The sequence below is a fragment of the Lepidochelys olivacea genome (assembly GCF_965140295.1).
Source record: "Lepidochelys olivacea isolate rLepOli2 genome assembly, chromosome: 2".
Classification (NCBI taxonomy): Eukaryota; Metazoa; Chordata; order Testudines; family Cheloniidae; genus Lepidochelys; species Lepidochelys olivacea.
In genome coordinates this window covers 178,867,190-178,883,688 of record NC_140412.1, presented here as the reverse complement: position 1 = coordinate 178,883,688, position 16,499 = coordinate 178,867,190, and the positions used below count along the sequence as shown (strand labels likewise).

At 40.6% G+C, this 16,499-nt stretch overlaps 1 protein-coding gene across 1 annotated transcript in view; it reads left to right on the top strand.

Moving 5' to 3' along the window:
* RALA (RAS like proto-oncogene A) overlaps window positions 1-16,231 on the top strand; it is a 51,147-nt gene extending 34,916 nt beyond the window's left edge. The window contains exons 2-5 of the mRNA XM_084621192.1: window positions 3,715-3,865; window positions 5,494-5,702; window positions 10,687-10,861; window positions 14,303-16,231. Of these exons, the coding sequence (XP_084477318.1) occupies window positions 3,752-3,865; window positions 5,494-5,702; window positions 10,687-10,861; window positions 14,303-14,425 (621 nt within the window). The 5' untranslated portion in view covers window positions 3,715-3,751 and the 3' untranslated portion in view covers window positions 14,426-16,231. The remainder of the gene's footprint in view (window positions 1-3,714; window positions 3,866-5,493; window positions 5,703-10,686; window positions 10,862-14,302) is intronic.
* Window positions 16,232-16,499: the final 268 nt, after the last annotated feature.

Below are 16,499 nucleotides of genomic sequence, written 5' to 3'. Positions count from 1 at the left end.
GAAGTGTTAGAAGTATGCACAGAGCAACACAAGCATTTGGAAAGAGGGTGGTCATCATCTTTGTGCACATATATTCCAGAACAGCCTTTGGAGTTGATCCTGCTGAAATGTATCTTGAAAGGGCTTTCAGTTGATCACCTGAATCACTCACATCAATATCGTGCATGTAGTCATGTGCCCTGCCTTGCTGGTGTAGGTCTTCGGGTATAGTGAAGAGTTTTGGAATATCATACAACATCCCAAATATACTGCTGTGTTCCTTGAGCTGTATGAAACATTCTTGAACTGTCTGGATTGCACAATCTAGCACCTGGTTAAAGAATTCAACTTTGAATTGTTGTTTTGGGTCTCTTATGGGATTATCCTGTGCCTCATAATCAAAATGTCGTCATCTTCGGTGACTCTTATATTCTTGAATGGGTGGGAAAACCGCTTCAGTGTGAAGTTCCTCGGCCAACTTCTGTACACTCTTCAGAATGTTTTGAAATCCCTCATCTGACCGGTAAGACTGTAGGTATGACTTTGCTTTGTCCAGTTGTTCCATTGCTCCAGATATATCAAGGTCAACACCTTAGAGTCTCTTGCTTACAAAATTTATTTCAAACAGTGTGTCATACCACAACATCAAGCAACACAGAAATTTGAAGTTCTGTGTGTTTCTGGTGATTCCATTTCCCTCTGCCACTGTTCTCCCACAAACAGTTCCTGTCATAGCATTATCCTCCATAATGGTAACTATGGCATCATCTATCTTCCCAATTTGGTGTTTGATAGGCTTTATCGCCTCCACTCAACTTTCCCATCATGTGGCAATCTGGTTTCGGTGTCAGAAAGGATGTTAGCAGATGTTGCTTCAAAATTTGCTATCAATGAGTTGATGCAGAGAAAAATACATGCTTTGAATTAAATTAAAAAAATTCAGCCACATTAGAAGCTGATGCTGCATCACTGACCACCAAGTTCAATGAATGAGAACTGCATGGGACAAAAAAACTCGAGGGTTTAACCCTCTGATCTGTGTCTGCACTACTCTGTTCTTTCCTCTCATGTTGACACCATTATCGTAGCCCTGACCTCTCATGTCGGCTATCATTTTCGTATCTTCCAGCTTTTTAAGAAGCACATTTGTCATATCAGCTCCTGTAGTATCAGTGTCAATAAATTCTAGAAAATGCTCTGATAGTCACTATTGCAGGGACATTTTCACTAGGTTCTGTTACAAAACGCAACATAGTCATTTGTTCTGTATAGCTGATGTCAGGTGTGCAGTCAAGAATAAGAATAATATCTTGACTTCAGATTTGCCACAATCTTCTGTTTGACTTTTGTTGCCAGTAACTGTGTGATCTCATTTGGAATTTTTTCCAAGGTAGTGGGGTGTGTACAGTTTTTGGGTGGTGACTCTTCTTAGATGCTCCTGGGGTACAGCATCAAACTTAACCATCAGCTCCACAATTTTAAGGAAGTTCCATTGTTTGGGACATTCAGCTGATACGGTTTTGGGTGGCAAGCATTCTCACAATGGCAATGAGCCTTTTCAGAACATTTTGCCAGTAAAGGGAGACTGATGCAATTTTCTCTTGATGCTGATCATCTATGGTGGCCTTTAACCTAAGTCTCATCTCATGCTCTTTACACCTATGGAATGCTCTCTGGTGATTTGCTGCCCTCTCATGGCATGCCAGACTTCTAGACAGATTTTTTTTTCTATGCCTGTGTTCCTGTAGAACCCAATGTGGCTGGAACACTTGACTGGAAGAGTTTGCAACAAAAGCAGTGGGCAGCATTCTGGGTGTTTGAGTACATAAGCCATGGCCTCTCTACTTTGTCACCATTGGGGATTTCACACCAGTAATGTGTTGGATGCAAACTTCTATTTTCATTGTCTTTGGGGAACATGAAGTTTGTCATTTGCTGTGGCCTATGCAGTACAAGGAAGTCCCCCAAGCTACTGCTCAAGTGGGTCCATAGTTCTGGATCATCTAAACTTAAGGAACTAAACTCATCAGCAGATGTTCCTTGCGCCTCCACCACTCTTCTCTGGTCTACACTTCAGGAATGTGCATGGTTACATCCATTTGAGATGGAGATATGTATGCTGTAGTAGCTGCCAGGTCACCTACACTCTGACTAACTGGTAACCCATTAATAGGAAGATCGGGCATCTCCTCACCAATATCATCCTCACTGGGGCCAGAAGGCTCACCGTGAACATGCCTATATATCTCAGAGCTCCTTCCTGCTTAGATAGAAAGCTTCCTTTGCTTTCTTTTTCTGAATGCTGCCCCAGAGGGGTGTTTCCTTCTTTCACTCATGACAGCTGTTCTATGCTAGCTATAGTGGCTTTCCACACTCAATTGAAGGACACATAAGCAGGCTGGTGGCAGGGCCTGAGTGAGGGAAGATATCAGTGTCTTAAGGGCCTAACTGGCTCCTACTACTTCAGTTGACTGCCTGTTCCCCTCAAGTGGGCTCAGGGAAGAGGTAGGAAATAGGAAGCTCCCTGAGAAGCTGGTGTTAATCAGTTCAGGCTCCTGGAGATGCTAGAGAGGTACATAGAGGCTCCTCCTCCTCCTCCTCTCTCCCTACAGCTCCTGCTGCTTTGTTCCATCTCACCTTTTCGCCTGCCTGTTGTCTCTTGTGCCGCCCTCCTAGCACAGCACTCCATCTCTGCATCTAGAGCAGAGAATACATATGCACCAGCAGCAGACACAATTTTCTACACTCTGGGTTCTAGTGGCGCTGCTGCCTCCCCCCAAGCCTGCACTATCTGAAGATGAGTTTGCAACTTGGTATTTTAATCCAAGGAGCAAAGGAGCGTGAGGGAATCAAAACATTAATATTTTAGAAGGATGGGAACACCTCACTTCTATATAGTAGACCCCCTCTTGTTTTAGGAGTGCACTGGCTGACTCTAAAGGGAACTGTCCAGTCCCCCTTGAACAGGGGGCCAGGATGGTACTCGCTCACCTAAACGATCAGGAAGGGACCGAACTAAAGGAGCACAAAGATCTACTGGAGTTTGAATGACCCTTTGCTGACTTCCTATAATATGTGAGTTTACTTGCTGTAAACAGTTGGGCCCTAATGTAGTACTTGAATGCACAGTAATAGCATTTTGCATCATAAGGCTGCAAATTGATTTGGTTCTAAACTAAAATATACTTTAAGCTCTTCCACTTTTTGCCACAACTATGCCATTTGATGGTAAGGGGTTAACTTGTGTTCAGATCTGGGTTTTTCATTTTACATCCAAAGACTACGCTAACTGCACTCTTAATTTACTAGGAGTTCTCACTTCCTTTGCTGGTATAGTACAGCTTGTTTTCTTGTGTGATATTGAGTTAGTTTTTGTCAGAGAAATCTTGCTTAAACGTATTGCTAGTTTGACCACACAAATGACTCTTAACCGCATTCAAGAAAACATGCTGTACTCCACAGCAGGTGATTGATCTCTAACTTTTTTGGCTAGTTTGCACTGTTCCATGGGAGAGAGCTTTCCTTGTTGGTTGGTTTTTTTAAACAGATAATCTCCATCATTGTTGTGAAAATAGTAGGAACCCTATAGACATGCAGCACATACCTTACAATCACTAAAAGAAAACTAAGGATAACAACTGAAACTAGTTTCAGGGACATATGTATTCAAGAAACTTATCTGTTTAAACAGTACACAAGCATTAACTAATGGAAGTACTTTATTTCCCCTTCTAGATTCTGTTTACGTCTGTCACATAGCTGCAATCCAAAAATGGCTGCAAATAAGCCCAAAGGTCAGAATTCTTTGGCTTTACACAAAGTAATCATGGTGGGAAGTGGTGGTGTAGGAAAATCTGCTTTAACACTGCAGTTCATGTATGATGAGGTAAGAATCTAACTTTACAATAAAAATGTCTTGCATCCTACTTCATTTTCAGAAATAAGTGATGAAATGGCTGTTGAATAGCATTAAGCTTATTGATATGATCATTTAAAACTAGTTTTTGAAGAGTCCAAATAAACTAGCTTGAAGAATTGAAAGCTTTATTCTATGAATTACCCATTAAGTTGAACATAAAAATGTTTAGGATTTCTTGAACTCACTTCCCATTTTGAGATTATAAATCTAGTCAAAGCATAAGTCAGTAGTTTTTCAGATCACTTGTCAATTCGCCCTGTTAGAGCTCATGGAGTAGTATTCCCTACCATATTTGAGCCTTGCAGTCACTAATGTTGTTCGAGCTGTATTCAAGTGTTTAAACTTCAAAAAGCTTTGGTTCTCCCATTACCAAAACTGAGGCTTTAAGTTCCTTTTGACTATTACAGCTTTAACAATTTCTGCACATACAAGTTCTTGATCATACTTGAGGGCATTTTTTGAATGAGTAACTCTAGCTTCTGCAACAGCACAAAAACTAAGTTAGTGTGCTTTTTTTCCCCTGTCTTCAGTAATCCTTCCCAAACTCTTTATATAAACAACTATTGTATGTTCTAATGACCTCCTTAGAACCCTGCAAATCTGCGGATATCTGTGGATGCAGATTTTGTATCCGCTCAAGGCTCTAGACAACCTTCATCAAGGAGATTTGGTTCAGAAGGGATCTGCACCCTGTTAGGGGATGCTCCTCAACCTCTTCTTTGAAAGAGATTAGAAATAGGATTCCTGTTCTCTCTTACCACTTGTCAAGGCAAAATACTACCATGGATTTGCAAAGTAGTCTGGGGGCGCACTATAGAAGTGCCCTACTGGTGGCAGTGTGTAGGGTATGCATAGCTATGCTCAGCAATGAAAAGCCAGCCGCATCCACAGTGCGGTGTGTAGCTACAACTGTTGGGGAAAGGCTTGGGTGGCAGGGGGAAACGATACTGCTAAAAATAGCCCTGTAGATGGGGGAGGCCCTGCTAGAGCATATAGAAAGCCATGTAGGGTACATACCCCAAAGATTCAGGCATGTGTTTGCCTAAGGAGTGCCTCATGGTCTGTATTGCTTTTTATATACGTGCTAAAGGGAATTGCAATGTATGTATTCTAAATGCCACCATAAGGAGTCTACAGTGTAGACATAGCCTTAAGTGACTTTAGAGTACTTGCAAGAAATAAACAATATTCCAACTCCATTCAAAATCAGCTTGACATTCTGACATTACCCAAGACAACAAAAGTGTAATGCTGATGCTCTAGAATACTACAGAAACTGAGACAAGATGCCCTAAATTGTGTGAATTTTTATTTTTGGGTAATAGCAGGAAGTGAAAACCTCTGCCCATACACCTCACAAGAGCATCTTATTTTGCTGGCATGAGATGGGCTTGACTTAATTTTGTCAAGTTTTCATATGACCATAATGTAGGTACTCTTATGGCCTGAATAAATGAGTTATGAAGTTGTTACTGACCCAGAAAAACTTACTTCATCTAGTTTTTACATTAAAAATCCAGATGGCGATGTTTATTTTAGACACTTATTTGGGAATATTAATATGGCTTTATCCTATACTGTTCCTTTGTTTTTAGTTTGTGGAAGACTATGAACCTACCAAAGCAGACAGCTACAGAAAAAAGGTAGTTCTGGATGGGGAAGAAGTCCAAATAGACATATTAGATACAGCAGGCCAGGAGGACTATGCTGCAATTAGAGACAACTACTTCCGAAGTGGAGAGGGATTTCTGTGTGTCTTCTCTATCACAGAGCTGGAATCTTTTGCAGCTACAGCAGACTTCAGGTAAACTGATGGGGAAATTACACATTTATGTATATTTTAGTGAGCTCATAAAATAAGGTCTTGATCACCTGTCAGATTCCTCTTTTACAATAACTTTTATTGTAGTCTGTCTTTTTTGCTGTCATATCTATGAGAGTTTGCATAGACTGCACCCTTGTGTATTGTCTGACATCTCAAGACTTACAGCAGCCGTGTGTGTGTGTTCCTCTGCTGATCAGGTATTTTTGGCCCAATGTCTTTAAGATGCTATGAAACAAAGCTTTAGTACTACTGTCAGAGCAGGTACGTAGCAAGGTTCAAAAGACTGCCTGCCTATGTAATTCAGTGGCTTTTGGGCACTTGAATTGACTCATAAACAGATGCACTACTATCCAAACTGATGGGCCTGACCATGGTTACCAATAAATAGTAAGCGCCAGACTGTCTTGTAGGTTGCACAGCTACTGTGCAGTTTGGATCCCAAACTGCATTTGTCCCAGGGCTGTTAGTTTGCTCTCTGCTTGTTCTACCCATTGTAGTTCTCTACCATGTTCTTTTTTGGTTCTCTTCCCTGTTTAACCTGTCAAGTACCAATAGGAGTGAACAGAGGCCAGTGATTGCACATCTGGCTGCTATATGCTAGAATATATGTTGTGCAAAAGGTCACATACTCAGTTTCTGTATGAAAAATAAGTATCCTGGAGAGCAGCATGTGGCAGGATTTATTCTCCAAATTCGTGGGCTCTGGCTAACAAGTTTTCCATACTGAGTTGGTACTATTGGCTCTAACAGTAGTTACTGTGTTGGCAACATCACACAGCACTTCGCAATGACTTTGTGAGGGTGGTTACTGATCATCCAACCATGGACATCAGTAGAGAGAATGCTCTAAGGATAATGAGATTACTTAATAGTAAAAGTATTTGAGTAGTTATAAATAAGTAGAAGGTACTGAAGTATAGTTGTTGATGCAATCTTGTTTGTTCCTGGGCCCCAATGTTTGGAGCTGCAAGGGATCAACAGTTGAGTTAAACATTTACCTTCTGTTCCTGGAAATAAAGTGCCATCAAAAACCACTAAGTAAGCATTCCATTTAACCAGCTTCCTCAAACTAAACAAAACAAACTTCCCCAGTGCAATCTAGCAAGGCTATGCTGTGAAAAGGAGTAAACAGCTCTTTATAGCTATTTGTCAAAATTCCAGGGGAAACTACTCTTCCAAGAGAAAACAAAAGTAAGTCTTGTGGGGAGACAGCCCACAAGGTTCCAAACTGGTAAGGGCAGAAGTGCAAGGCACAAGCAGTCAATCTCTTGAAGCATCCTCTTCAAGTGAGGGGGAATGATCTGAATAGGAGTTGTGGGTTGAGTATGAAACTAAAGAGCATTGCAAGTGGATGGTATGATACTATTGCTAAAACAGTAATTAAGATGCTAAATATTAAAATTGTGCCCTAAAGTCAAGAAAATACCTTCCTCTTCAGTTGTGCATATATCCCCATCCATTCAGTCTGAAAGGATGTGAATAAGCTGCCTGAGGAATGTCTAAGCTGAAGCAATTTTAAAGAGCAAGTAACTTTCTTCAGTTCAGAATATGGCAGATTACATTACAACTTCAAGGCAGTTGCAGCAACATATTACAAATAGTAAGTTACTCTGTCAGAAGGGATTCACTCCCCCCCCCTCCCCAAAACCCCATGCAGACAGAAAAACTGAGTCTTGTAATATATGCAGATAGCATTAGGCTTCAGCAGTAGCTGCAGAAACAAGTTCTCTACTACTTGCTCTAAAACAGGTTCTCAAACCTTTTTCCCATGAACCACTTGAAAATTGCTGAGGGTCTCGGTGGACCACTTCATGATTTTTCCAAATGTTTGTACCATTAACTAACGCTTGTAAAGTACTTTGGATAAAAGCACTAGACAAACTTTTTTTTTTTCCGTTCTACAAATAAGCCCATAATTCCTATTTTAATACCAGTAGTCTTACCTTTCTAATGCAATGGATGTGCCCTCTGTCCCCCAGCACGGCAGCCTCCGAGCTGGGGTTGGGAAAAGTTGCCTTTTTCTCTGGCCACCACAGCTCTGCATGTCCCAAATTCTCACCCCACTGTCCCCTCCCACCTACCTCCTATTCCACCTAAGGCCACCACCTCACCTTACATGTGCATCTTCTCCAGGATCCAGGCACCTAATTAGTGGACCCATGCCGGCATGGCTCCACTAATTAGGTGGGTTGCCCCTCATTCTCTCGTGTGTGGCCACCGACACATGCACCTTAGAGAGAACGATCCACAGACCACCTGAATGGAGCTTGAGGAACACTGGTGGTCCACAGACCACAGTTTGAGAACCTCTGCTCTAGAACTACATCAGCTTGGTCTAATGAAACAAGAACTTGTTGCATCCGTATTTAGAATAAGAGTCCCTTCTTTTAATTAATCTGACACTAAATTTTCCAGAACCCAGCTACAGAGCTGGATAAGGCAACTCATCTTTTGAAAGTAACTTATTTTAGAAGTGTTGTAGAAGCAAAATCAATAAAAATGACTTATCTACCATATGAAACATATAGTAGCAATTTAAGAATGCTCTCAGACATGCTGCACAATAGGAAAAATACTAAGTATGGGTGATGGGTTACATCATTAGTAGTATAGTGAAATGATGATTTTAGTATTAAATAGGCACTAGTAACTTATAGGTGCTCAGTTTAACTGGCAAGTCAAAGGTCAAAAACCTCTTTAAATCATTTTAATGTTGTGAAAAGTGTCTGAAGCGCCCGAGGGAGCAGCAGAACGAGGTTGCCTGTGTGTGCTGTGGTAGTGCCTAGGGCAGAGGTGGGCAAACCACTGCCTGTGAACCACATCTGGGCTGCAGGACTGTCCTGCCCGGCCCTGAGCTCCCAGTCAGGGAGGCTAGCCCCCAACCCCTCCCCTGTTGTCCCCTCATCCCCCACAGCCTCCGCTTGCCATGCCACTAGTGTTCTGGTCCGCCCCCTCCTGCTGGGCAGCGCAGTGGTGTGGCTGGCTCCGAGCTCCTGCCGCTCAGAGCGGCGTGGTAAGGGGGTGGGGATCATGGGGTTTGGATAAAGGGCAGAGGTTCCTGGTGGGCAGTCAGGGAACAGAGGCGGTCCGATGGGGAGGGCTTGGGGGGGCAAATAGGGGGCGGGGGCCAGGCTGTTTCTATGGAGGGCCGGGTAGGGAAGGTTGTGCCCATCCCTGGACTAAGGCTGCAGTGTGCTAGGCACTATACAGATTAAAAATGGTATCTGGCTCAGCTTCCAGTCTGAGTATAAGACGACAGATGAGGAACAAGGTAACAGTTATACAGTAGGTGCCTACTAAACGTGTCTTCATGGGTCAAAACAAACTTAGTACTGGAAATCAGTCTGTGTTAAGGAAAACTTTTAAAGGTGGCCTGGAAGAGGAGGGGATATGGGTTTGTCCCTTGCTGCTTTTGATGTATAAAGGAGGCATGAATGGTTTTAAATGCCTTATCAAATTAGAATTTCAGATCTTGTCTGCTTTGCAAAATTGACTAGAACTAGTGAAATGAAATATGTTGAGCTATACAGAGGAAGAAACTGTCATCAAAACAGTCTTAGTCATGCTAAATAAATGTTAGACTAACTTCAGACAAAGAATGTTTATTAAAGATTCAAACAGTACACTTTCAGCTAAAGTGAATTGGCAATATATACATCTGAAACATGCAGCAGAAACCAAAAACAGCCCCTGGTATTTGATATTTAGTTTGGGCATGGAGGGGAGGGGTTGCAGGGTAGAGAACTTAATCCTTTTCAGCTCATCTGTAAGCCTATTTTTTGTCTATTGGAAGAAATCTCTAGAGCAGGTTTCACATTTTAATATTTATGCTAAAAGAATACTACCATGCTGTGTTTGGGAGCAGTCTATATCTGAGCTCCTAGGCATTGGTGATCAATCTGAGGGAATGCTGTTGAGCAGAACACAAAGGAAGGACATTGTGACAGGAAGTTTGGAAACTTGATTGCCTTTTCTGTAAAACTGTGGTTGGTTAGGGCACAGAGTTCTAACAGGGCAGTTTCCCCATAATGTTAGCTTACTAGTTCAATTCCTTTTTGTAGAAGCTGTATACACTTGGGCTATACATGTGGGCTTTTTAGTGGTTGCTAGCAGGTTCTCTTCTGCTTTTTTCTTCACTCAATTGAGTGGAATCTATTGTAGCAACTGGTATGCCTTAGTTATTAAAGGGAATATCCATCAATTTATCTAACATGCATAATATGTCTTTGCTTTGAGGCATAGTTGAATTTCACTTTTTTTTTTTAAACTCATGTTTGTATGTCTTCTGGAAACTTATTGTTTAGAACTGTCCGCTTTCAGAGAGGATTTGAGCAGGATGTTGGCATGGAGTGTCTTGTAGGTTAACTCTTTAAACAGCTCGAGTACATGATGAAACTACTATAAGGAGGGGGGGTGCAGAACTGATTGAAAGATCTTTGTTCAGAGTTATCAGGGGCTCTCTGTCAAACTGGGAAGGCAGATCTAGTGAGGTCCTGTGGGGGTTTGTCCTGGGTCAGATACTATTAAATACTTTCATTAATTTGGACAGTGGAGTGGAGAACACTTGTGGATGAAACCAAGCTGGGAGGGATTCCAAGCACTTCGGAGAACAGGATCAGAATTCAAAACCACCTTGACAAATTGAAGATTTGGTCTGCAATTAACAAGATGAAATTCAGTAAGGACAAGTGCGAAGTACTACACATGGGAAGGAAAAATCAAATGCCTAACTACTCAAATGGGGAATAACTGGCTAGGTGGTTAGTACTGCTGAAAAGATTATAGTGGGTCATAGTTTGAGTGAACAATGATTTAGTTGCACACTGCACACCCTCAACTTTCTAAAAGGAGTAAATGAGCATTCACTGTAACAAGCTAAAAATAAAAATGTTCCCCTTTTGTGGACTTTCCTGGGAATAATACCTCTGTAGATTTTAATGTTCTTCCTTTCCTCCTCCTTCAGGGAGCAAATTTTAAGAGTAAAAGAAGATGAGAATGTTCCCTTTCTGCTGGTTGGTAATAAATCAGATTTGGAAGATAAAAGGCAAGTTTCTGTAGAGGAAGCCAAGAACAGAGCTGATCAGTGGAACGTTAACTATGTGGAAACTTCTGCTAAAACGCGAGCTAATGTTGACAAGGTAATGACCTTTAAGTGCAAAATATTAAAAATCAAGGTTCTGTAAAAGCCCTGAATCATCTTTCATGGATACTGCTTTCCATATCTACTTTCGTGTGTCATGAAAAGCTAAATTTTATTCTTGTGAATAATCCTGGACCAATTGCTGTAGAGATCTGTATCTCCTTTAACCACTGAACAGGTACAACAATGATGATGGAACTATTAAGCTTGCCAGCATTGCCCCTTCAGTGTGCTTCAGCCATGTTCTAAAGGGGCATCCTCAAGTGTGGATAGCAGAGTTTCCATGCACTCTGGATTCTTACTTTCTCTACAGTTTGGAACTGAACAGACCACCAGTTCACTAAATGGTTTAACAATCGTGGCTAGATTTTGAAGGGGTAGTTGAGGAGGCAACAGTCAGGCTGTCTCAAGGGATTGGTAATGAGTCAATCTTGGCCTAGACATTTTTGTTTTTCAATATTTTCCTAAATTTTGAATGTGAACAGAAGACTGGTAGCTTCTAGGAAGGGAAGAACGCTGGCTGGACTGTTCATTGATATTCTGAATGGCTTTATAGGGGAAGGATTTTTATCTCCCTCAGTCCCAGACTATATCTGGGCATGGACGAGAGAGAATGAATGGCTCACCGCTCAGAATGTACTGAGAACTGCAGCATGAGGGTCAAGGGATACAGAGAAGCAGCCTGGTTCAGAAATGGGCCAGAAAAGATGTAGTCACCATTTATTGTGAGACAAAAGCAATGAGATGGGGACAATGCTTGAATCTGGCCTCCAAAAGTAAAACTGGTTAAATTTCATGTTCAGAATTAATGTCTTGCACTCTACATTTCAGTAACTTTTTTTGAAATTCAGAGTATTGGGTTGCCAACAGTATTTTGCCTTGTGGAAAGCAAATGCATTGAGAAAGGGATTGAGTAGCTTAGATTAATGTGCTAACTTCTCCTCTCTGGTGACCTACATACAAAATCTGATCACGCTGTTGAAAAATCCCCAGTGGAAATCATCATATCTAAGATGTCAGAAGTCAGGTCACCAGTTGCAAATTGATGGCCTAGCATGGAAAGTGGACTGTTTTGGAATAATTGTTTTGTCTACCATCAAGTTTTTCCCCTTAACTTTTAACTAGAGCAACTGGTTCTGCAACAGTTTTTCAAATGGTAGTTTAGTGTCTTCGGGTCAGTGGCTAAGTGCAGTTCACTTACATGCAGCAAAACACAATCAGGTCACACTTCAGTAGAACAGAAATTGGCATGTACTAGTTCTTGGTGCATGGAATTGCTGATAGATTGATACCAACTGCCTTACAAAATTGCCAATTCAGACACAATCTCCCTGTGCATCCTTTAATGACACAACTAATTTTACTTTATCACTCCAGCTCTCTCGAGTTCAACACATGATCTGCCATAAAGGGAACTATCTCCAGCTCTATAAGCACTTAAACCATGGCCCTTACAAGTTTGTGAAGATTTTCAGACCTAGTGTGAAATGGCAACCAGACCACAAAATGGTATCTTAAATTACAAAATCCCTTGCAGTGGACAAATCGGAGGAATAGCTTGGTATCTGACACAAGGTTTTCTCATCATCCCAAAGCTGAGTGCTGTAGTCCAGAATTTAGATGCACTGGGAAAGCTATACAATGTGCCAGGAAGGCTCTTCACTCTTAAATGCATTTTCAGAAGTAGGTTAAGTATCCTAGGCAGCTAAATACTGTATCATTTACTTAAGCAAGTTGAGGATTACGTCAAACTCTCATAGCACAGATTTAGATACATGTTTTATGCATCTGATGAAGTGAGCTGTAGCTCATGAAAGCTTATGCTCAAATTGGTTGGTCTTTAAGGTGCCACAAGTACTTTTTTTTTCTTTTTAGATACATGAGTAATTCAAGCCAAAGTTAGAAGTAAAGGCCATTTTATCTATTTCTTAATGAAAATTTCATATAGTATATAGTTGTGCTCACTTTTGTCAACGAAACCTTGATATTCTTTCCTCAAACACCTTAAGTGTAACACTGGTAACAGTCCTGCTCATTAAGTTTTTAATCATCACCTGGATCACATACTAATTTCTTAAATAAAAGGAGTACTTGAGGCACCTTAGACTAACCAATTTATTTGAGCATAAGCTTTCGTGAGCTACAGCTCACTTCATTGGATGCAACTGATGAAGTGAGCTGTAGCTCACGAAAGCTTATGCTCAAATTTGTTAGTTTCTAAGGTGCCACAAGTCCTTTTCTTTTTGTGGATACAGACTAACAGCTGCTACTCTGAAACCTAATTTCTTAAATGTAGTTCTGTGTAGAACATAACTATAGAACAAGAGTACTGTAGTGGGATATACAGAACTCTGGTTTTCTAGCTCACTCTGTGCACCACTTCAGAAGAGATCACCCGACTCTCCTACAGTATGGCTGTCATAATGCTCTGTGGACTGCCAGAAAAGGCGGATCTCTATTGAAAATAGAGAACTTGTTGCCAAAAGGAAAACTGCATAGAATTGGGCAGTCCGTTGCTCTCATGCCTATTGAAGTCAACTTGCAAAGGTGAGAATGTTCTTGTAGCACCTGGAAGCTGACCAATTCAGTGCCCCTTTGTGCTTCGCATTGTTCATTTCAGTCGTCTTGAAGCAGTCTTACAAAAGCCTGAATTGACAGTGGGCTCTTGAAGAATTGCATTCTTAGCCAAACGTGTAGAGATCTCATTTCTCCAGCATGCTATTCCATTCGCCTTCCAAAAGACTTGCTTTTGAGCTGTAAATTAAGGCTTAATTATTTTAAAGACCATTTACTTGAGGCTTGATAACTTATCAGTTTGCATTGGATAATGAAGTTGTTTCTAGACTGGTGGTTTCTTATAACTCTAATCTCAAGGAACCATACTGGGCCCTTCATAATATGGGTATATCCAATCCTCAACAGAACTCTAATTGCATTTTTAGACTAAAATATGGATGGGCCCTGGAAAACCAATACTAAACATTTAAGTCTCTAATACGATATTTTGAAAATTCTGCTTCTTTACCATCTGTGGTATTATGAACTGCAAAGGATTTTTTCTTCCATCTGATTAGTAGGAAATGGAAAAAAAACTTGAAATCTCATGCATGGGGGCATGGTACGGCAGAGTTATGCTTCAGGCTGGAAGTTCAGCTCTTATGGAGCTCATAAGCATCCCAGGAGCACATGCAGCTCAGTAATGGTAGGGGGCAGCTAGCCTCACTTCCTCTTGTCTTCAAAGGATATGCAGCTTTTTTGGCTAGAAAGAGTAAGATAATTCTTGCAGGATTTGCTTAGGGCTGATTTGTCCCTTTTACCTAGACATACTGACTTTGATCCAGACACATGATCTCAAGTAGATCATATATATGTAAAGTTACCTAAATTAGCATGTGTTCATGTTATAAGTGCATTGACATGTAAACTATTTTCTTTTTAGGTATTTTTTGATTTAATGAGAGAAATTAGAGCCAGAAAGATGGAAGACAGCAAAGAGAAGAATGGAAAGAAGAAAAGGAAAAGCCTAGCTAAGAGGATCAGAGAAAGATGTTGTATTTTATAATCAAAGGCCCAACTCCTTTCCTTCCTTGACCATGCTAATAATTGTAATTTATAAGCATGCCATCAAAGGCTTAAATGACTGAAATTTAACATTTTGGAAATAGTAATACATCACTAAAAGCATGAATTGGAACAGCACTGAGTTAAATTCATTGAAAAAAATGTAATGTGGCTTCAAGAGAAGCAAAGTTCAACCCATTTCATAATTGCCTACCATCATTGTTCTTCTGAATGTAGTATTTCATAGGCAGTCTTTAACAGTAAACAGAAGGAAGTATTACTTTCTGTGGTTTCTTGTAAAGCATAAATTTTGTATCACTAAATCTTCAACTTTGTCTCGTCTTCTACTGCCTTGCAAATTACAATTGTGAACATAATACCAGACAAACTGGTATACAGCTGTTTTGCCATGATGAGTTATGCAAATTATAGAAGAGAAAATGATTCAGGCAGTGTATCTGCATACAGTTATATTGAGTCATTCCATTGTGGATCTGCATTATCAGATTAATTTAAAGCGGTGTAAGTTTTTAAATGGAAACATTTGAATATGCCTTAATTTCAAAACCTAGAAATAGCAGATTGCGTAGTTAAGGCTATATTTTCATCTTGATGCATCGAAACTGATGCATCCCTGGGCATCAGTGTGGGAGAATATCCTTTAGTGTGGAGTGCAGTTGTGTGAACGGTCTTGCTAACTAGCTGTCTGCTAGCAGTAGCTGATCTTAATGTGTGCCATACTCTGGATATTTTGAATAGCCCAGAGCATATTGTCACCTGTGATTTAGTAAACAATATGGTAGTTTAAAATTAAGGGGTTGGAATCTACATGTACGGTTGAGGTTACAAGATTGTATGGCAGTTAAGCCTGAAATGGGCACTTATCACTTAACATGCTGGCACTTTGGAACTACCATTTTGCAAGTTAATGTTTGTAGGTATCTGGATTTTTAACTCCCTGAGTTGGGCAGAGTGGAGCTCATTCAGTAGAGCTAATGTGTTTTGCATTAGGGTGTTTGGGAAATTCTGGTGTGTCCTCAGTAACTTGTTCTTTTGTCCTCGTGATACTAAGCTATGGGAACATGATGTGGTGGTTTGGAAGCTACTGGGAAGTTTTGTACTGTATAGTCTAGTTTGTTCAGAATGGGGAGCATTGTAGCAGCCTTTTCTAGTTAATGTTATCAAATATGCTTCGTAGGACAGAAACACTTACTAGCTGTGTCCAGATTCTCCACATAAAATGGGTTGCCTCACCTGTATCAGCAAACAAAAGAATACTAGCCCTCGGTTAGTGTTCAGTATCTTCTGGCTAAAAATAAGCCAGGATCTGAGTAGGAAGGGGTAGATTGATTCCACAAACTACTACTCTTATACATGTGTAAACCTATAACTGACAGTCAAAAATGCATTCAAGCAAACTAAGTAACAAATGTGTACTTTACACGCTAACAAATAGATGCTGTAGGGACTCAGCTCTTTAAAAATTACATTTGTCATGTTAAGTATTTATCCATAAGGAATTTTGTATGTACACTTAGTAGACTACCATGTGCAGAATTAAAGTTACTCATGTAACTCTAGTCAAGTAGGCCAGTCTTCATCTTTACTGTGTACTTGTTTTCAGTCTATTTAACCAGGGAGTCTAACCACTAACACTGACTTTGCTTTGAGAAATGTGTACTGGGAACTGAGGTGTAATGAAGCTAATGGACACGGGAAATGTCACTTGTCTTAGGCTGATGCCTTACCCAATTCTTTTTATTTGCTATTTGAGCCATTGAAAGACAAATAAACTTCCATTTTTTAAGTACTTGTGCAATGTTAATTGATGGAAAAAAATAAAAACCAAGTTGTTTCTAATATGGCCACTGACTCCACCGCTCATAATATGGCCACTGACTCCACCGCTCATAATATGGCCACTGACTCCACCGCTCATAATATGGCCACTGACTCCACCGCTCATAATATGGCCACTGACTCCACCGCTCATAATATGGCCACTGACTCCACCGCTCATAACTGAGTATTCTAGAAGTTTTTTCTACCATATGTAAACCAAACTGAATTCATCT